At 36.0% G+C, this 22,117-nt stretch overlaps 1 protein-coding gene across 21 annotated transcripts in view; it reads left to right on the top strand.

Annotated features, from left to right (window-relative positions):
- The window catches only part of CEP128 (centrosomal protein 128), a 465,504-nt gene that overhangs the window by 55,362 nt on the left and 388,025 nt on the right, over nucleotides 1–22,117 (top strand). For all 21 annotated transcript variants that reach the window (XM_054449602.2, XM_054449600.2, XM_063651940.1 and 18 more), the window contains 2 exons: nucleotides 3,621–3,712; nucleotides 7,811–7,883. In XM_054449602.2, coding sequence (XP_054305577.2) covers nucleotides 3,621–3,712; nucleotides 7,811–7,883 — 165 coding nt within the window. The remainder of the gene's footprint in view (nucleotides 1–3,620; nucleotides 3,713–7,810; nucleotides 7,884–22,117) is intronic.

Below are 22,117 nucleotides of genomic sequence, written 5' to 3'. Positions count from 1 at the left end.
TACAGTTTTCCATAATGGCTGTACTAATTTACGTTCCCACCAACAGGGTACGAGGGGTCCGTTTCCTCCATGTCCTGTCCAACACTTATCTTTCATCTTTTTGATAAAACCATTTTAACAGGTGTGAGGTGATATCTCATTGTGGTTTTAACTTGGATTTTCCTAAAGTTTACTGATGCTGAATATTTAAAAAAATGTACCTATTGACCATTTCTCTTTTGAGAAATGTCTCTTCAGATCCTTTGCCCATTTTTAAGTTTTTTTTTTTTTTTTTGCTATTGAGTTTTTTGAGTTCTTTATATATTTTGGATATTAACGCCTTGTCAGACATATGGTTTGCAGATATTTCTCCCATCCTATGGATTGTCTCTTCACTTTATTAATTGTTTCTTTTGCTATGCAGAAGCTTTATAGTTTGATGTGATCCCATTTGCCTGTTTTTTGCTTTTGTTGCTTGTGCTTTTGGGGTCATGTCCAAGAAATCACTGCCTAAACCAAAGTCATGGAGCTTTTCTCCTATGTTTTCTTCTAGTGGTTTTACAGTTTCAGGTCTTATATTTAAGTGTTTCTCCATTTTGAGTTGACTTTTTTGTGTGTTATAAGATAAGGGCCTAATTTCATTATTCAGCATGTATATGCAGTTTTGTCAACACAATTTATTGAGGAGACTATCCTTTCCCCATTGTGTGTTCTTGGCACCTTCATGAAAAATCAGTTGACTGCGAATGTGTAGGTTTATTTCTGGGTTTTCTCCTCTGTTCGTAGGTTGATGTATCTGTTTTTTTCTAGTACCATGCTGTTTTGATTACAATTGCTTTATAATGTTTTGAAATTAGGGAGTATGCTGCCTCCAGCTTTGTTCTTTTTAGCTCAGGATTGTTTTGGCTATATGGGGTCTTTTGTCATTCTATATGAATGTAAGATTGTTAATATGGGATTTTTCAAATAAACTAGTTTATTTTCAATGTACAAATTATCTTCCCTTTGTTTTGAGTTTTGTTATGGAGGATTATATCTTGCAGAACATTTAAAAGTGAGCTTAATTGGACGTGTTTTGTTTCCTTTCTTGTTCAGCACATTTTTCTGTAAGCCCTGCTAGGTCAGCTACTTTCTATTTTACTAAGTTTGGTTTAGTATGAACAAGTTAATATTTGTGTGATTGATCTACCGATTTTTCTACCATTAGTGTTTTTTCTGATTGTTGAATCATTGATAGAGCCATTTTCTACTAAGTAAGAAATTCCATACTTTATTCACTAAAGATTTCTGAAGTATTAGTTGTGTGGAAATCTTTTTCTGCTTCTTTAAAGTTCTCTGCAGAGCTGTAATTTTTCCTTTTGTTGTCTTAAGTAGCTAAATTAAATAGAGAAGGACTGGGGGAGTTCTGCACTTTGACCTCTTTGTTTTGGTAGTTTTAGGATTAGGTACTCAAAGTGTATCTTAAGATACTCATCTGTAGCTGTCACTTGTTACTGCATAACGAGACAACAAAATCAAATGCATTAGGAAACACCCTGTGGAAACTTTTCCTTGACTATGTTATTTTTTTGATAGTTGCACCTTGCTAGCATGGACTGTATGATGAAGCCCAGAACAGAGAACAATATCTTAACATTATTCATTTACTCTTTCCTTCTGTTTATTTAATGTCTCTGTCATTGGGATAATGCTTACACTTGGAAACAGTGGTGAGCAGAAACCTTGTCTTTTAATAAGTTTATATTCTAGAGGAGGAGCTAGATATTAAATAAATACATAAATACAACCTTATTTATGAACTGAGATGCATGCGATAGTGGAAAGATGCATAGGGCTACAGAATTGTATGGTAGAGGACATGCCCCAGTCAAGGAGGGCTTCCTGAAGAAAGGCTGACTGAGCTGAGATCTGAAAGCTGAGTAAGAGTCATTCCAGGTAGAACAAATAGCTTGGCAGGAGGGAAGATAGCCCCTATGAGCAATTTAAAGAAGGCCCACGAGGCTAAAGAAGTATGAAGGGCTGAGATTATGTAGAGCCGTGTAACAGGGCTGACAAAATTATTTTGAAAAGATCACTCTGGCTGTAGTGTGGAAAATGGATTCAATGTGGGTGAACCAATTAGAAGGATATTACTGTGTTCTGGATGTGAATTGATGGTCACTTGGATTAGGATAGATGGAGTTGGAGAGAAGGAGGTAGAATTAAAAGCATTTTAGTGGGTAAAATGGAAAGGTCTTGAAGATTAGATAGCCATGTGGGGAAGGCAGGAATGAGTGAAACGGAGGTGTCAAGGATGCATGCCCGGATTCTGGTTTGCTAAATTGGAAAATCATGATGGCAAAACTTAAGTTTTTCATTCACTATACTGCTTCACTCCTTTCTTTTTATGGTTCTTCCTCATTAAGTTCATTCTCAAGGTTACCCTTAGCTCCACTTGACTGTGTACTTTCTTAATGCCCCCGTAAAGAATTTGTGGTTTATTTACATATCTGGCTCTCGTATCAGATTGCGAGCCACTTCTCAGTAGCTGGCATTAATAAATTGCTTAATGTGCATTTTGTTGAATCAATTTGTTGTTTCTGCAAGCCTGTTTAATGTAGTTTTATTATAAATCATACTATTTATATTCAGCATATATATTTACAGTTAAAGTTACAATAATGAGAATGAACACCATATAACCCCCACCCAGGCCACTAAATAAAGCATTATCATACCCCCAAGCCTCTTTTATACTCCATCTTTTCCCAAGGGGTATCCACTGTCCTGACTTCGTACATATCCTGACACTGTTTCTACTTTAAAAAACAATTTTTTTACTTTTTTTATTTTTACTACCTACATCTTATTTAGTGTTGCTTGCCTTTAAACTTTATGTAAATGGGATACTACTGTAATCTTTTGTAACTTGCTTATTTTACTTGATGTTATGTTTTTGACATTCAGCTTTACTAATGCATAGGTATCTTTGATTGTTTCATTTTCACTGCTGTATCATACTCCAGTGGAGGAATATACCACAATTTATTTATCTTGGTGTATATTTGGTTTCTCATGTTCTCATTATGAATAATGCTGCACCATACTTTCTTGTACATGGTTCCAAGTGTACATGAGCAAGAGTTTCTCTACAGCAGGAGTTGGCAAACTAAGGCGTTGTAGGTTGATATAATAAAATTTTATTGTAATTCAGCCATGCTTATTTGTGTACGGTTACTTTTGCACTACAGTGGCAAGATTAACTGTGACAGAGACCATACAGCTTGTAATCCTGGAATAGTCGCTATTGGGCCCTTTACAGAAAAAGTTGGCAGACCGGTTTTCTCCTTCTTCCCCTCTCTCTCTTTTTTCTTTTTCTTCTACTCCGATTAAGGAGGAAGCAGACCCCTTCTAGAGGGGTGGAATTCTGGAGGAGTAGAATTGTACTGTAGAAAATGTGTTGGTAAATGTTATATACAGCTTTTAAAATTTTGTTTTTCTTGGAAAATTTTTTTCTTTCAGAATAGGTGTTTTCTTTCATAATAATATTACAAAATCTGGTTATTATTGCAAAGAACAAGATCATATTCTTACCTTTGGTGAATCTTTATGGAAGAATTCAACAGAATTCTAAATGGATAACTGTGTTTTGCCTTTGCTAGCTTCATGGTTTTCATCAGTCTCTTCGAGACCTCAGCAGTGAACAAATTCGCCTTGGAGATGATTTCAACAGGGAGCTTTCCAGAAGGAGCCGGTAAAAGCAGCCTATGGTTTTTATGAGAGGGATAAATTATGAGGAGAATAAATTAGCTTCTGTAATTGACATATTTATCTAGATTTTTTAAAAGTGTTGTGCTTTTATACAGTATCTTAAAATTTATTAACAGAACAGTTTACAGCCCTTTGAATTTAGAATATATCATGACTCAATGTTAGACAAATTAATTTCCTATTTCTAAAAACACTTTAACTTAATACAATGGAATGCTGACATTATGAAGGGATACACTGTGAGACTTTTGCAAAGAGGTAGATTTACAAATACATTGGAGAGAGAGACACAAAGACTGACTCACTAGCTGACTGACTTTTGGCATTGCACACACGAAAAAGAAGTGTAACATGGAGTTTGTCAGTGGACATAAGCCATTGTAGAATCCAATACTTTAGCTTTTAGTTGAAATCTTTGAGGGTCAGTGGTTAACATCTGCCCCATGTTTGCAATTTTGTCAATTCTGGATAGTCCCCAAGAGCTGTTATTTAATTTAAAACTTCTTTACTGTCTTTTCATTTTTGTCATCACCAGTGGCAGGTGGCTTTCTTTTGGAGGCCATGTTTTGTGGAAAAACAAAGATTTTTATGCCTTCTTAAGAATTACAATCCATATACAGCAAAGATTAGGGAACAATAGAGCTGAATTGAAATTTGTTTACCGTATTTGCTTGCTAACCCCAACTATCTAAATCATACCATGCACCAGTTCTGTGTTGCTGCAACAAAAATAGTCAAAACTATAAATGTTAAATCTATGAATATCAAGTATAGGCTGTAATGAGAATGAAAGATTCTACCATTATTACTAGTGCTATTAGCTAATATTATTGAGCCCTTATTTCATGATTTAACTTTAATTCTAGTAACTACCCTTCGAGGTAATCATTATTTTTTTCTCTATTTTATGGATGAGGAAAGGGGCACAGAGAGATGAAATAACTCAGCTCTCTAGAACTCAAACAGGAGGGTTGTAGCAGAGTCAGAATTAAAATCTAGGCAGTAAGGCCCCAAAGTCTCTGTTCTTTATCACTTACAGTATATGGTGGTTCAAAATCATTTTCACATGTGGCTGATATGAATAAAGCATTTGAATTCCTGGATTGTGAGATATATTATTGAGCTATATTGCTAACCCTTTAAACTGGTAAGACTTAATTAATTTAATACTTAGGTTTTTTTTTTAAGAAGTTTACAAAATTAACAAAATGACATTAACACTTTAATGTATTGTAGGAATGGTTTTATTACATAACCATTACCCATTTCAAGGAAGGGTATACATTAAGTACTGGGAACATGAGTTACAGGGAATAGTTGTCTTGTAAGAAGATACAGGGGAAGTTGCAGGAATGATTTAGTTGATTAGTTTAAATGGTCATTTGAATAACCAATATTGGACTGGGCTGTTAGTATCTGGTAATAGTTTTTGTGATCTATAGGCTGGTACTATCTGGTAATAGTCTTTGTGACCTAGAGGCATGTGTGAGGCAGAAAACTTTGTTTAACCCAAAATAGGAGTTAGGTTTCTTGGGAAATGAGGTGGCTTACCTTTGGGAATGTGTAAAATTTCTGGATGCCATTCTGCTTTATTTGTACCACAAATTCTTACTTCATGTTTGTAAACATAATGGACAGGAAGTTAAAAAGTTTAACTTTCTATTTGATGTTGAAAGGTTGGTATTCTCATTTAATTACTGATTTTTCACTTTTGACATTTATTACAAAACATACATTGAATAATAAAAGTACACTGGGAAGCAAGCTTTTGGAAAGGATTAAGTAAAGTTTAATTCAGAAATCACCTACTTTGGATGCCATATGAAGAATTGATTTGGGCCCGGCACAGTGGCTCAGGCCCATAATCCCAGCACTTTGGGAGGCCGAGGCAGGTGGATCATTTGAGCTCAGGAGTTTGAGACCAGTCTGGGCAACACGGTGAAACCCCGTCTCTACTAAAAATACAAAAAAATTAACCTGGCGTGGTGGCACATGCCTGTGGTCCCAGCTACTTGGGATTGCTTGAGCCCAGGAGGTTGAAGCTGCAGTGAGCTGAGATGAGTCACTGCACTCCTGCCTGGGTATCAGAGTGAAACCAGTCACAAAAGAAAAAAAAATTGATTTGAGGAGGGTGAGGTAGAAGTCTGTTGCACTAGTATATGAGAGTTGATGGTGGCCTGACCCAGGATTATGGCAGGAGAGAGATAGACAGGGGTGTGTTTGAAGATACTGTTTTTGGAAATCAAAGAGACAGGATTTGGTAATGGTGGGTGAGGGAGAATAAACTAAGGATGACTTTAAGATTTTCAATTGGAATAACTAGGTAGATGATAATTCCACTACCTGAGATATGGAAGACTGGTTTGGGTAGGTGAGGTGTAGAGAGTTTGGCCTTGGATATGTTATGTTTAAGATGCCTGTGAGACATTCAAATGGAAGGTAAAATATTCAGCTGGATATTTACTATGGAGCTCAAAGGAAAAGTCTCTTTTGAGGTAAAATTTAAGAATGGTCAGCATGGAGAAGTGTCATTTGGAACCATGGGAATGGATAATACCAAGAGAGAAACTATAGGGAGGATATCAAGGACAGGACTGAGTTGCAAGGAGTTATAATATTTAGGAATCTTATGATAGAAGGAGGAGCTAACCTGAGATGGAATAGCTAGTGAGATGGGGGAAATTCTAGACAGCATAGAACCGCAAAAGCCAAGAAAGGGGCTGTAATATTTATGGGTGTTGTGTCAGGTTCTTGCAGTTTGCTCATTTTTATTATTCTTTGGCATTCCACTGTGTGGATATACAGCAAAGTATTTTAACATTCTATACATACATACAGAAAGACATTTTCAGAGGTTTAAAGTCTTTGAAAATTTATCTTTTTAAGGTAACTTCTTTTTGAGGAAATTACCTAAGGATATATAAGTTAAATAAGATTGTAACCAAGAAATAGAAAGATAAAGATATTAAGAAACAGTAAAATTAACCTGGGGATTCAGTGAAAGTAACCCTGGAATGACAATCATGGAGCAGGCCCAGGAAGTATTCACTCTAAATTAGAGCAGGAAAGTAAGTGTCCTTTGAGAAGAAGGTCATCAAAAAGAGTGAAATAGATGGTTTGTTGACCATTCAGTAAGAAGCGGGAGGAAAATATCAATGATGTGATAAGTAAGGCCCATATAAAGCCAAAAGATAATGAGAAAGCTTGGAAAAAACAAGAACCCAAGAAAGTTATGATCCAAGTGTGAAGCTGACTAAAATGTGAGCCTGACAGAATGTGAGCACAAAGCACCAATTCCATCAATTTCACAGGATGGAATAATTCATAAAATTCGTAAGATGTGTAAATATATTACATAAAACTCTACAGGTAACCAATAGAACTAAAAATGGTACTAACATAATCTGAAATTAGAGAATGAGCTAAATATTTCAAAACAGTCCATCGAAAATGTCTCGAGTTGAACATGATGAAGGCAACCAGCAAAATAATTAATAATGGAAATGGTTGTGCATGATTCACAGAGGGAAGCGCAGCCAGAAGTAAGACAGTGCAAGACAGAAGGGCTTTTTCTTTTCTTTGTAAATCTTTCTGTATGATTTGTTTGTTTATCATGTATGTTATTAATTTGATGAGAAACAAGGTAATGGGAGGTCGGTTAGTGAGGATAGAGTTTGCACAGCACACTTTTCTTTATCAGTTGCTAGAAAGAGGGTGTAAGATCAAGAGTTTTTGTTTTCTGTTGTCCCTTTCTCTCTTTTTTCTTAATTTAAAATGGGAGATATTGCAACATGTGTGTTTATTGAGAGTGATGTTCCAGTGTAGCAGCGGTTCTCAAAAGTTTGGTCTCCAGACCTGCAGACCTTAGGAATTTTAGAAAGGCACATTCTTGGGCCTCATCTCAGATTTGCTGATTTGAAATCTGGGGGGCGGGATCCAGCAGTCTGTGTTTTAACAAGGCTTCCATGTGTTTCAGAACCACTAAAGTAGAATATTTTGTAATAACAATTATCATGTTATACATTTCACTAGTTCTGTGTATTTTCTAAATATCCAAGTTAAAATTTTTTTTTCCCCCTAGGTCGGATGCCGAAACAAAAAGGGCTTTGGAAGAATTGACTGAAAAACTTAATGAAGCCCAGAAACAAGAAGTGGTGAGACCTTTTTTTTAATAAAAAGTTTTATTTCACATATAGAGGATGGGTGGGCTTGTCATAATCACAGTGAAGTTTAGTAGAGTTTAACCTTTTGAGTAGTATGTCCCATTTTGTCTAAAAGTGTGTTCTTGTAGCTCTTATAAAATGTTCATGAATTTTGGGTATTTATATTTGGTATATTTATATTTAGGTATATTTATTTGGTATTTATATTTAGGGATTTATATTACAGTATTAGCATATTAGAGTCAACATTTGTTTTAACTAGGTTAGAGTTTATGATGACTATTTGAAAGATAATTTAAGTTTTACTGGCTCTGATTTTTCTGTAGTTTTTATGAAATGATATTTGAGAAGTGCAGAATTCTTTCACGGTGGTTTTGTAGCACTCCCCATTTTCAGGTCATCTCACATGTGTGTAATTACAATTGCTACAAAGACCTCTTTGCTGTCTGTTTTTGTCTGATATGGTTCCACTTGAAAATACTCCTAATCCCCAAGCTTTATTATCTCAAAGTCATATTGTTGACACTCACTGTTCAGTGATTTATTTTTATCAAATCACTATCCTTGGTGGAATTAAGGTAAAAAAATACAGTCTATATAGTGTTCATTTCTTTTTATTATCAGTTTTTCTTTTTAGGAGGAAACTGTTAATTGTCACTAAACTGTTGCAAATTTGTCAACTTCAGGAGTGTATTTATTCATTTATTTATTTCTCATAATACCTTTTTTTCAAGGAAAGTTAGCAAGATTTTTTCTTAATATATTTTATTCAAATTGAAAGTTTCCTAGTAAAAGTAGATAATTTTTCTCCAGTTGTTAATTTGTTTACAGTTCCTTACATATATATGTTGAGTTCATTCTGGAGTTTGAATTTATTGGCTGAATGTGCTGGGAGATAAAAAGATCAACTAAGTTGATCTTTTTGAAAATAGGGTATTTGAAAATTTCTCTTGTAGTGAAATTTGCTTATTTTAAAAATGTGAATAAACACTTGGCCACATAAAAATACTTTTCTTTTGTGTTTTTGGTATTAAGTTTTTTGTGAAGAGCCTTGGAAAGGTGAAGATAGAATGCCTGAATTCTGCTGAAGTAGACAACATCTTTGCAATTAATGTGTGGCAATGTGGTATCTAATGTGTAATACCAAGATACATTTTTTTTTTTTTTGCGTAAAGTTCTAGATTTTTTCAGATGTACCAAGGGCACCTTCAATTTAAATTGTACCAGTCTAAAATATCTAAAACATCACATACTTCAAAAAAAGGACTTTTCTGGGATTAACAGATTGGTGCTTTTCTTAGTTAATTGCAATAGTTCACACAGTACGAAATCTGTGCTATTGTCTGATTTACATACTAAACAAGAGCTGAAGTACACATTTAAGAATGTTGCTGTGAGGTCCTCTTTAACTTACTAAGTAATATGCTGTCCTTCTCATAAATTCTAGAGTGGAACCTGTTATTTGACAAAGGAAACTGCTGAAGCTCTATCTTCTTTTTTTCTTGCTTCTTTTCATTTTTATAATGTTCTTAATGGGACCATCTATTGAATTTTAATCCAGTTTGATTTTCCATCTTTTCTTTTGTGGTTAGTACTTTTTTGACCTAAGAAGTCATTCCCTATACTTAGATCACGAAGATGTTCTCTTATGTAATCATTTAGAAGCTTATGGTTTTACCTTTCACATTTAGATGTGATATTTACTTGAAATTGGTATTTGTGGTATGAATTAGGAGGAATACATTTTGTATGAATGTTTAATTGATTAAGTTCCATTTATTAAAAAGACTACTGTTTCCCCACTACTTTACAGTCGTATCTTTGTATAAATCAAATGTTCATATGCACAAGCATCTGTTTCTGGACTCTTTGATCCCCTGGTTTATTTGTCTATCCAACTGCCAGTATTCCACTATCTTGATTACTGTTGCTTTATATTTAGTTGTGATAGGGATAGAGTAACTCCAAGATAAGGACACACCCATCATCCCCAAAATGTCTTACCCACCCAGCCCTGATTTGCCCTTTCCCTACCTCTAAAACTCAAGTTTAAATGTAACTGTACTTTTTTTTTTATAAATTTTATTTTGTGCATTTAAGCTATGCAACATGATGTTATGGGGTATATGTAGATAGTATAAAGATTATTACATTGAAGTAAATTAACATATCTGTCATTTCACAGTTACCCATTTTTTTTTTTTGTTTGTTTTGGTTTGTGGCAAGAACAGCTAAAATATACTTATTTAGCATGAATCCCATATATAGTACAGTTTTATTATCTATAGTTCTCATGTTATACTTTAGATCTCTAGACTTGTTCATCCTACATATCAGCTACTTTGTATCCTCTGACTTGCATCTTCCCATTTCATCCCCTCTACCCCGTCTGTCCCTGGTAACCACTGTTTTGTTCTCTATCTCTGTATATTTGATTTCTTTTTGTAGATTCCGTGAGATCATGCAATATTTTTCTTTTTGTGTCTGGCTTATTTCACTTAGCATAATGTCCTCCAGACCCAGCCATGTTGTGGTAAATGAAAAGATCTCATTCTTTTTTAAGGCTAAGTAATATTTCATTGTATATATGTACCACAGTTTCTTTAGTCATTTGTCTATCAGCAGACACTTAGGTTGTTTCCGTATCTTGGCTATTGTGAGTAATGATGCAATGAACATAGGAATGCAGAATCTTTACAAGGTGATGATTTTATTTCCTTTGAGTATATGCTCAGCAGAGGGATCACTGGGTCATATGGTAGTTCTATTTTTAATTACTCTTTCTGCATACTCTTGTCAACATTTGTTATTTTTTGACTTTTTAAAATAATAGCCACCTTTACAGCTATGATGTGGTATCTCGTAGTCGTTTTGATTTGCATTTCCCTGATGATTAATGATGTTAAATACCTTTTGATATAGTTATTGGTGATTTTTGTCTTCTATGGAGAAATGTCTATTTAGATTCTTTGCCCGTTTAAAAAAATTGGATTATTTGTTTTTCTACTATTGAGATGTATGAGTTCTTTGTAAATTTTGGGTATTAACCTCATCAGATGTATTGTTTGCCAATATTTTTCTCAATTTCTAGGCTACTATTTCACTTTGTTGATTATATCTTTTGCTGTACAGAGCCTTTTTAGTTTGAAGTAGTCCCATTTATTTATTTTTGCTTTTGTGGCCTGAGCTTTTGTTTTGATACCCAAAAATCATTGCCAACGTCAGTGTCCAGGAGATTTTCCCCTATGTTCTCTGATAGGAGTTTTATAGTTCCTGGGCTTACATTTAAGTCTTTTATCCATTTTGAACTTATTTTTATGTGTGGTATAAGGTTCAGTTTCTTTTGTGTGTGAAATTCCAGTTTTCTTAGCACCATTTATTGAAGAGACTCTTCTTTCCTCATTGTGTCCTATTGGTGCCCCTGTCAAAAATTAGTTGACCATATCTGTTTGGGTTTGTTTCTAGGTTCTCTGTTCTGTTCTATTGGTGTGTGTGTCTGTTTTTATGCCAGTACCACATTGTTTTGATTACTATAGCTTTGTTATATAATTTTAAATCAGGACATATAATTCCTCCAACTTTGTTTTTCATTCTTGGAATTGTTTTAGGGTTTTTATGTTTCCATACAAATTTTAGGATTTTTTTTTTTCCTTTGAGGAATGCCATTAGGATTTTGATAGGGATTATGTCAAACCTATATATTGCTTTGCGTAGTATGGATAATTTAACAATATTAATGCTTCTGATTCATGAGGATGGAATATCTTTTTATTTATTTTTTCATTATTTTGTCTTCAATTTCTTTCAGCAGTGTCTTATAGTTTTCTGTGTACAGGTTTTTCACCTTTGTTAAATTTACTCTTCAGCTGTTTTTTAATTTTTAAAACATGAAATATACATATTTCATGAAATATTTTTATTCAGGCATGCAATGTATAATAATCACATCAGGGTAAATGGGGTATCTATCACCTCAAGCATTTCTTCTTTGTTACAAACAATTCAATTATACTCTTTTAGTTATTTTTAAATGTACAATTAAATTCTTATTGACTGTGGTTGTGCTGTCAAATACTTGGTTTTATTCATTCTTTCCAGCTATTTTGTTTTTTTTTGCACCTAGTAACCATTCCGTCTCCTCCTCACCCTTCAACTATCCTTCTCAGCCTTTGGTAATCAATCCTTGTACTCTCTGTGAATTTGATTGTCTTAATTTTTAGCTCCTACATGTGTTGTTTTTCTTTCTGTGCCTGGCTTATTTCACTAACATAATGGCCTCAAGTTCTATTCATGTTTTTGCAAATCACAGGACCTCATCTCTTTTTTTTGGCTGAATAGTACTCCATTGTGTATAAACACCACATTTTCTTTATTTATTCTTCTGTCGATGGACACTTAGATTGTTTCCAAATCTTGGCTATTGTGGATAGTGCTGCAATAAATGTGGGAGTGCAGATATATTTTTAATATGCTGACTTCCTTTGTTTTGGGTATATACCTAGCAGTGGGACTGCTGGATCATGTGGTAGCTCTGTTTTTAGTTTTTTGAGGACCCTCCATACTGTTATCAAAATAGTGCTTATACTAATTTACATTCCCATCAACAGTGTGGGAGGGTTCTCTTTTTTCCACACCCTTGCCAACATTTGTTACTTATTGCCTGTCTTTTGGATAAAACCTATTTTAACTGGGGTGAGATGATGTTGCATTGTAGTTTTGATTTGCATTTCTCTGATGCTCATTGATCTTGAGCACCTTTTTGTATACCTGTTTGCCATTTGTATGTCTCCTTTTGAGAAATGCCTGTTTCTTTTGCCGATTTAAAAATAAGATTATTAGATGTTTTCCTATAGAGTTGTTTGAGTTCCTTATGAATAATGGTTATTTTGTTTTTATTTTTATTGTTAATTAAACTTTAAGATCTGTGATACATGTGCAGAACATGCAGGTTTGTTACATAGGTATACATGCACCATGGTGGTTTGCTGCACCCATCAACCCATCATCTAGGTTTTAAGCCCCACATGCATTAGGTATTTGTCCTAATGCTCTCCCTCCGCTTGCCCCTCACTCCGCAACAAGCCCCAGTGTATGATGTTCTTCTCTCTGTGTCCATGTGTTCTCATTGTTCAGCTCCCACTTATGAGTGAGAACATATGGTGTTTGGTTTTCTGTTCCTGTGTTAGTTTGCCGAGAATGATGGTTTCCAGCTTCATCCATGTCCCTGCAAAGGACAAGAACTCATTTTTTTTTATGACTGCATAGTATTCCATGGTGTATATGTGCCACATTTTCTTTATCCAGTCTATCATTGATGGGCATTTGGGTTGGTTCCAAGTCTTTGCTATTGTGAATAGCGCTGCAATAAACATACATGTGCATGTGTCTTTATAGTAGAATGATTTATAATTCTTTGGGTATACACCCAGTAATGGGATTGCTGGGCCAAATGTTATTTCTGGTTCTAGATCCTTGAGGAATCGCCACACTGTCTTCCACAATGGTTGAACTAATTTACACTCCCACCAACAGTGTAAAAGTGTTCCTATTTCTCCACATCCTTGCCAGCACCTGTTATTTCCTGACCTTTTAATGATCACCATTCTAACTGGCATGAGATGGTATCTCACTGTGGTTTTGCTTTGCATTCTCTAATGACCAGTGATGGTGAGCTTTTTTTTCACATGATTGTTGGCATCATAAATGCCTTCTTTTGAGAAGTGTCTGTTCATATCCTTTGCCCAGTTTTTGATGGGGTTGTTTGTTTTTTCTTGTAAATTTGTTTAAGTTCCTTGTAGATTCTGGACATCAGCCCTTTGTCAGATGGATAGATTGCAAAAATTTTCTCCCATTCTGTAGGTTGCCTGTTCACTCTGATGATAACTTCTTTTACTGTGCAGAAGCTCTTTAGTTTAATTAGATCCTATTTGTCTATTTTGGCTTTTGTTGCCATTGCTTTTGGTGTTTTAGTCATGAAGTCTTTGCCCATGCCTAAGTCCTGAAAGGTATTGGCTATGATTTCTCCCAGGGTTTTTTGGTTTTAGGATTTATGTTTAAGTCTTTAATCCATCTTGAGTTAATTTTTGTATAAGGTGTAAGGAAGGGGTTCAGTTTTAGTTTTCTGCATATGGTAGCCAGTTTTCCCAGCACCATTTATTAAATAGGGAATCCTTTCTCCATTGCTTGTTTTTGTCAGATTTGTTAAAGATCAGATGGTTGTAGATGTGTGGTGTTATTCCTGCAGCCTCTGTTCTGTTCCATTGGTCTGTATATCTGTTTTGGTACCAGTACCATGCTGTTTTGGTTACTGTAGCCTTGTAGTATAGTTTGAAGTCAGGTAGAGTGATGCCTCCAGCTTTGTTCTTTTTGCTTAGGATTGTTTGGCTATGCAGGCTCTTTTTTGGTTCCATATGAAATTTAAAGTAGTTTTTCTAATTCTGTGAAGAAAGTCAATGGTAGCTTCATGGGAATAGCATTGAATCTATAAATTACTTTGAGCAGTGTTGCCATTTTCACGATATTGATTCTTCCTGTCCATGGGGATGGAATGTTTATCCATTTGTTTGCATCCTCTCTTATTTCCTTGAGCAGTGGGTGTAGTTCTTGAAGAGGTTCTTCATGTCCCTTTTAAGTTGTATTCCTAGGTATTTTATTTTCTTTGTAGTGCGGGTGAATGGGAGTTCACTCATGATTTGGCTCTCTGTTTGTCTATTATTGGTGTATAGGAATGCTTGTGATTTTTGCCCATTGATTTTGTATCCTGAGACTTTGCTGAAGTTGCTTACCAGCTTAAGGAATTTTGGGGCTGAGACAATGGGGTTTTCTAAATATACAATCATGTCCTCTGCAAACAGAGACAATTTGACTTCCTCTCTTCCTATTTGAATCCCCTGTATTTATTTCTCTTGCCTGATTGCCCTGGCCAGAACTTACAATACTATGTTGAATAGGAGTGGAGAGAGAGGGCATCCTTGTCTTGCACTGGTTTTCAAAGGGAATGCTACCAGCTTTTGCCAATTCAGTATGATATTGGATATGGGTTTGTCATAAATAGGTCTTATTATTTTGAGATACGTTCCCTCACTACCTAGTTTCTTGAGTGTTTTTAGCATGAAGCACTGTTGAATTTTGTCAAAGGCCTTTTCTGCATCTATTGAGATAATCATGTGGTTTTTGTCATTGGTTTTGTTTGTGTGATGGATTACATTTATTGATTTGCATATGTTCAACCAGCCTTGCATTCCAGGGATGAAGCCAACTTGATCGTGGTGGATAAGCACTTTGATGTGCTGCTGGGTTTGGTTTGCCAGTATTTTACTGAGGATTTTTGCATCAACGTTCGTCAGGGATATTGGCCTGAAATTTTCTTTTTTTGTTGTGTTTCTGCCAGGTTTTGGTATCAGGATGATGCTGGCCTCATAAAATGAGTTAGGAAGGAGTCCCCCTTTTTTCTATTGTTTGGAATAGTTTCAGAAGGAATGATACCAGCTTCTCTTTGTACCTCTGGTAGAATTCGGCTGTAAATCGGTCTGGTCCTGGGCTTTTTTTGATTGGTAGGCTATTAATTACTGCTTCAATTTCCAAACTTGTTATTGGTCTATTCAGGGATTCAACTTCTTCCGGGTTTAGTCTTGGGAGGGTGTTTGTGTCCAGGAATTTATCCATTTCTTCTAGATTTTCTAGTATATTTACATAGAGGTATTTATAGTATTCTCTGATGGTAGTGTGTATTTCTGTGGGATCAGTGGCGATACCCCTTTTATCATTTCTTGTTGTGACTATTTGATTCATCTCTCTTTTCTTCTTTATTAGTCTGGCTAGCAGTCTATCTGTTTTGCTAATTTTTTCAAAAAACCAGCTCCTGAATTCCTTGATTTTTCGAAGGTTTTTTTTTGTGTCTCTATCTCCTTCAGTTCTGCTGTGATCTTAGTTATTTCTTTTCTTCTGCTAGCTTTTGAATTCTTTTGCCCTTACTTCTCTAGTTCTTTTAATTATGATGTTAGGGTATCGATTTTAGGTCTTTGATGCTTTCTGATGTGAGCATTTAGTGCTATAAATTTCCCTCTAAATACTGCTTTAGCTGTATCCCAGACATTCTGGTACATTGTGTCTTTGTTCTCCCCATCACTTTCAGGTACACCAATGAATCATAGGTTTGGTCTTTTCACATAGTCCCATGTTCCTTGGAGGCTTTGTTTGTTCCTTTTCATTCTTTTTTCTTTAATCTTGTCTTCATGCTTTATTTTATTTAGTTGATCTTCAATCTCTGATATCCTTTCTTCCACTTGATCGATTTGGCTATTAATATTTGTCTATGCTTCACGAAGTTCTCATGCTGTGTTCTTCAGCTCCATCAGGTCATTTATGTTCTTCTCTAAACTGGTTATTCTAGTAAGCAGTTCCTATAACCTTTTATCAAGGTTCTTAGCTTCCTTGCATTGGGTTAGAACATTCTCCTTTAGCTTAGAGGAATATGTTGTTAGCCACCTTCTGAAGCCTACTTCCATCAATTTGTCAAACTCGTTCTCTGTCCAATTTTGTGCTGCTGCTGGAGAGGAGTTGCGATCATTTGGAGGACAAGAGTCATTCTGGTTTTTGGAATTTTCAGTATTTTTGCACTGGTGTTTCCTCATCTTCATGGATTTATCTACCTTTGATCTTTGATGCTGATGGCCTATGGATGGGGCTTTTCTGTGGGCATCCTTTTTGTTATGTTGATGTTACTGCTTTCTGTTTGTTAGTTTTCCTTCTCACAGTCAGACCCCTCTTCTGCAGGTCTGCTGGAGTTTGCTGGAGGTCCACTCTAGACCTCATTTGCCTGGGTATCACCAGCGGAGGCTGCAGAACAGCAAATATTGCTGCCTGCTCCTTCCTCTGGAAACTTCGTCCCAGAGGGACACCCGCCTGATGCCAGCCAGAGCTCTCCTGTATGAGGTGTCTGTTGACCCCTGCTGAGAGGTGACTCCCAGTCAGGAGGCACGGGGGTCAGGCATCCACTTGAGGAGGCAGTCTGTCCTTTAGCAGAGCTCGAGTGCTGTTCTAGGAGATATGCTGCTTTTTTCAGAGCCAGCAGGCAGGAACGTTTAAGTCTGCTGAAGTTGCGCCCACAGCCACCCCTTTCCCCAGGTGTTGTGTCTCAGGGAGATGGGAGTTTTATCTATAAGCCCCTGACTGGGGCTGCTGCCTTTCTTTCAGAGATGTCCTGCCCAGTGAGGAGGAATCTAGAGAGGCAGTCTGGCCCCAGGTACTTTGCTGTGCTGTGGTGTTACTCATAGTCAGAGTTAACACTATGAGGTGAAAACTGCCTACTCTAGCCTCAGTAATGGCGATGCCCCTCCCACCACCAACTTTGACTTCAGACTGCTTCAGACTGCTATGCTGGCAGCAAGAATTTCAAGCCAGTGGTTCTTAGCTTGCTGGGCTTTGTAGGAGTGGGGCCCGCTGGGTGAGACCACTTGGCTCCCTGGCTTCAGCCCCCTGTTAGGGGAGTGAACAGTTCTGTCTCGCTGGGGTTCCAGGCACCACTGGGCTACAAAAGAAAAACTCCAGCAGCTAGCTCGGTGTCTGCCCAAACAGCTGCCCAGTTTTGTGCCTGAAACCCAGGGCCCTGGTGGTAGAGGCACACAAGAGAATCTCCTGGTTTGTGGGCTGCAAAAACCATGGGAAAAGCATAGTGTCTGGGCCAGATAGCACAGTCCCTCACAGCACAGTCCCTCACGGCTTCCCTTGTCTAGGGGAGGGAGTTCGCCAGTCCCTTGCACTTCCCCGGTAAGGCAATGCCCCACCCTGCTTCTGCTCATCCACTGTGGGCTGCCCCCACTGTCTAGCCAGTCCCAATGAGATGAACTTGATACCTCAGTTGGAAATGAAGAAATCTCCCACCTTCTGTGTTGGTCTGTCTGGGATTTGGCGACTGGAGCTATTCTTATTCAGCCATCTTGTCAGCTCTCTGTATAATGGTTATTAATCCCTTGTCAGGTTGATAGTTTGCAAAATTTTCTGTCATTTTCCGGGTTATCTCTTCATTTTGTTGATTGCTAACTTTGCTGTGTGTAAGCTTTTTAACTTGATGTGATCCCATTTGTCCATTTCTGCTTTGGCTGCCTGTGCTTTTTGGATTATTACTCAAGAAATCTTTGCTCACTCCAGTGTCCTGGGGAGTTTGGTCCCCAGTGTTTCCTTGTAATAGTTTCATAGTGTGTGAGGTCTTAGATTTAAGTCTTTAATCTATGTGATTTGATTTTTGTATATGTCAAGAGATAGGGATCTAGTTTCATACTTCTGCATATGAATATCCAGTTTTCCCAGCACCATTTAAGAGATGTTCCTTTTCCCAATACAGGTTTTTTGCAACTTTGTCTAGAATGAGTTTGCTGTGGTTGTGTGTATGTGCTTCTGGGTTTTCTATTCTGTTGCATTGGTCTATGTTTCTGTTTCTATGCCAGTTCTATGCTGTTTTGGTTACTGTAGCTCTGTAGCATAATTTGAAGTCAGGTAATGTGGTTCCTCCAGTTTTGTTCTTTTTGCTCAGGATAGCTTTGAATATTATGGGTCTTTTGTAATTCAATATTAATTTTAGGATTTTTTTTTCTATTTCAGTGAAGAATGTCATTGGTATTGCATTGAATGTGGATTGCTTTGGGTAGTATGGACATTTTAACAATATTGATTCTTCTAGTCTGTTAACATAGAATATCTTACCATTTTTTAATGGTTTCTATTTAATTCCTTGCCTCAATCTTATATAGTTTTCACTGTAGATATCTTTCACTTTTTTGGTTAATTCCTAAGTATTTAATTTTTATCTTTAGCTATTGTAAACTGGATTACCTTCTTGATTTCTTTTCCAGTTTGTTTGCTGTTGACATATAGAAATGCTACTGAGTTTTGTATGTTGATTTTGTATCCTGCAACTTTACTGAGTTTATCACTTCTAGCAGTTTTTTAATGGAGTCTTTAGGTTTTTTTCAAATAGATGATCATATCATCTGCAAACAAAGATAATTAATTTGACTTCTTCCTTTTGAATTTGGATGCCCTTTATTTCGTTTTTTCCCACTCTCAAAGATTCAGCCTTTGTTTTATTTAAAAAAAAATTTTATTTAAAATTTTGCAGGTAGGTAGTAGGCATGTATATACTTACAGGTACATGAGATGTTTTGATATAGGCATGCAATGTATAATAATCACATCAGAGTAAATGGAGTATCCATTACCTCAAGTGTTTATCCTTAGTGTTACAAACAATCCAGTTATACTCTGTTAGTTATTTTAAAATGCACAATTAAATTCTTATTGACTGTAGTCATCTTTTTGTGCTATCAAACACCAGGTCTTATTCATTGTATTTTTTTATACCCATTAAGCTTCCCTTCCTCTTACCCACTACCCTTTTCAGCCTCTGGTAACCATCCTTGTACTCTCTATCTCCATGAGATCAATTGCTTTTATTTTTAGGTCTCACAAATAAGTGAGAACATGTGATGTTTGCCTCTCTGTGCTGGCTAATTTCACTTAGCATAATGACCTCCAGTTCCATCCATGTTGTTGGAAATGACAGAATCCCATTCTTTTTATGGCTGAATAGTACTCCATTGTGTATAAGTACATTTTCTTTATCCATTCATCTGTTGATGGACACTTAGATTACTTCCAAATTTTGGCTATTGTGAATAGTGCTGCAACAAACATGGGAATGCAGATGTCTGATACACTGATTACCTTTGTTTTGGGTTTATATCTAGCAGTGGAATTGCTGGATCATGTGGTAGCTATATTTTTAGTTTTTTGAGGACCCTTCATACCATTCTCCATAGTACTTGTACTAATTTACATTCCCACCAACAGTGTAGGAGGGTTCTCTTTTTTTCCATACCCTCACCAGCATTTGTTATTGTCTGTCTTTTGGATATAAATCAATTTAACTGGGGTAAGATGATATCTCCTTGTAGTTCTGATTTGTATTTCTCTGATGATCAATAATGACCTTTTTGCATGCCTCCCTGCCACTTGTATGCCTTCTTTTGAGAAATGTCTGTTCAGCTATTTTGCCCATTTTAAATTGGGATATGAGATTTTTTTTCTGATAGAGTTGTTTGATCTTCTTAAATATTCTGATTATTAATTTATTGTCAGATGAATATTTTCTGTCATTCTGTGGGTTGTCTCTTCATTTTGTTGATTGTTTCCTTTGCTGTACAGAAGCTTTTTGACTTGATGTGATACCATTTGTTCGTTTTTGCTCTGATTGCCTGTGCTTGTGTGGATGCCCTTTCTTTATCTTGTCTGCTGATTCTAGCTAGGACTTCTAGTGCTATGTTGAATAACGGTGGTGAAAGTGGGCATTCTTGTCTTGTTCCATATCTTAGAGGAAAGGCTTTCAGTGTTTCCACATTTGGGATGATAGTTGCTGTTGTTCTGTTGTATATGGCTTTTCTTATGTTGAGGTATGTTCCTCGTGTACTCAGTTTTTTGAAGGTTTTTTTTTTTTATCGTTGAAGCGGTGTTGAATTTTATCAAATGCCTTTTTAGCATGAATTGAAATGATCATATGGTTTTGTCCTTCATGCCATTTATATGATGTATCTCATTGATTAATTTGCATGTGTTAAGCCATCGTTGCATTTCTGGGCTAAATCCCACTTGTTATTGATGACCTTTTATCAATGTGTTATTGAATTCATCTTGCTAGTATTTTGTTGAGGGTTTTTGCATCAGTATTCATCAGGGATATTGGCTTGTAGTTTCCTTTTTTGATGTGTCTTTATCTGGTTTTGATATTAAGATAATACTCATCTTATAAAATGGCCAATATTACTCTATTACTCTTCTTACTCTATTTTTTGGAATAGGTTGAATAGGATAAGTATTAGTTCTTTAAATATTTGGTAGAATTCAATAATGAAGCCATTGGGTTTCAGGTTTTCTTTGCTAGAAGACATGTTGTGTCTTTTATCTCTTTACTTGTTATTGGTCTGTTTAGCTTTTGGATTTTCTCATGGTTCAATCTTTGTAGGTCGTGTCTGTCTAGGAGTTTTCTTCTAGATGTCTTCAAGATTTTCCAATATATTGGCATATAGTTACTCATAGTAGCCAATAATGATCCTTTGAATGTCTGCAGTAGCAGTTGTAATGTCTCCATTTTCACTTCTGCTTTTATTTATTTATTTGGGTCTTCTCTATTTTTTTCTTAGTTTGGCTAAAGGTTTGTCAATTTTATTTATCTTTTCAAAAAACCAACTTTTCATTTCGTTGATCTTTTATATTTTCTTAATTTCAATTTCGTTTATTTCTACTCTGATCTTTATTATTTCTTCTACTAATTTTGGGTTTGGTTTATTCTTGCTTCTTCAGTTTTTAATGCTTTCATAAATGGAACTATTTTCCTGATGTCTTTTTCAGTTAGATAATTGTGTATAAAAATGTAGTAATTTTTATGTGTTGATTTTGTATCCTTTACTGAACTTATTATTATTATTATTATTATTTTTTGAGATGGAGTCTCTCTCTGTCACCCAGGCTGGAGTGCAGTGGCGCGATCTTGGCTCACTGCAATCTCCACCTCCCAGGTTCACGCCATTCTCCTGCCTCAGCCTCCCAAGTAGCTGGGACTACAGGTGCCTGCCACCACACCTGGCTAATTTTTTGTATTTTTTTAGTAGAGTTGGGGTTTCCCCATGTTAGCCAGGATGGTCTTGATCTCCTGACCTCGTGATCCACCCACCTTGGCCTCCCAATGAACTTATTATTTTTAATAGGTTTTTTTTGTGTGGAATCTTTGGGGTTTTTGTGGTGTAGGACCGTTTCCTCTGCAAATAGAGATAACTTTACTTCTTTTCCAATTGGATGCATTTTATTTCTTTTTCTTGTCTGATTGTTCTTGCTGGTACTTTTAGTACTATGTTGAATAGAAGGAGAGGGGGCATCCTTGCCTTGTTCTGGATCTTAATGGAAAAGCTTTCAGTTTTTCTTCATTTTTATAATGTCCACTGTGGGCTTCTCGTAAATGGCTTTTATTATGTTGAGGAACTTTCCTTATACGTCTAAATTGTTGACAGTTTTTATCAAGAAAGTATGTTGGACTTCGTTAAATGCTTTTTTTTCTCATCAGTTGAGATTATAATGTGGTTTTTATCTTTTGTCCTGTTAATATGATGTATGACATCAATTTGCATATGTTTAATCAGCTTTGCATGCCAGGAATAAATACTGTCTGGTCACGGTGT

Source organism: Pongo pygmaeus, chromosome 15, assembly GCF_028885625.2.
Source record: "Pongo pygmaeus isolate AG05252 chromosome 15, NHGRI_mPonPyg2-v2.0_pri, whole genome shotgun sequence".
NCBI classification, from domain to species: domain Eukaryota; kingdom Metazoa; phylum Chordata; class Mammalia; order Primates; family Hominidae; genus Pongo; species Pongo pygmaeus.
Note: the sequence above shows the minus strand (reverse complement) of the source record. Positions and strands in the feature narration are given on the sequence as shown.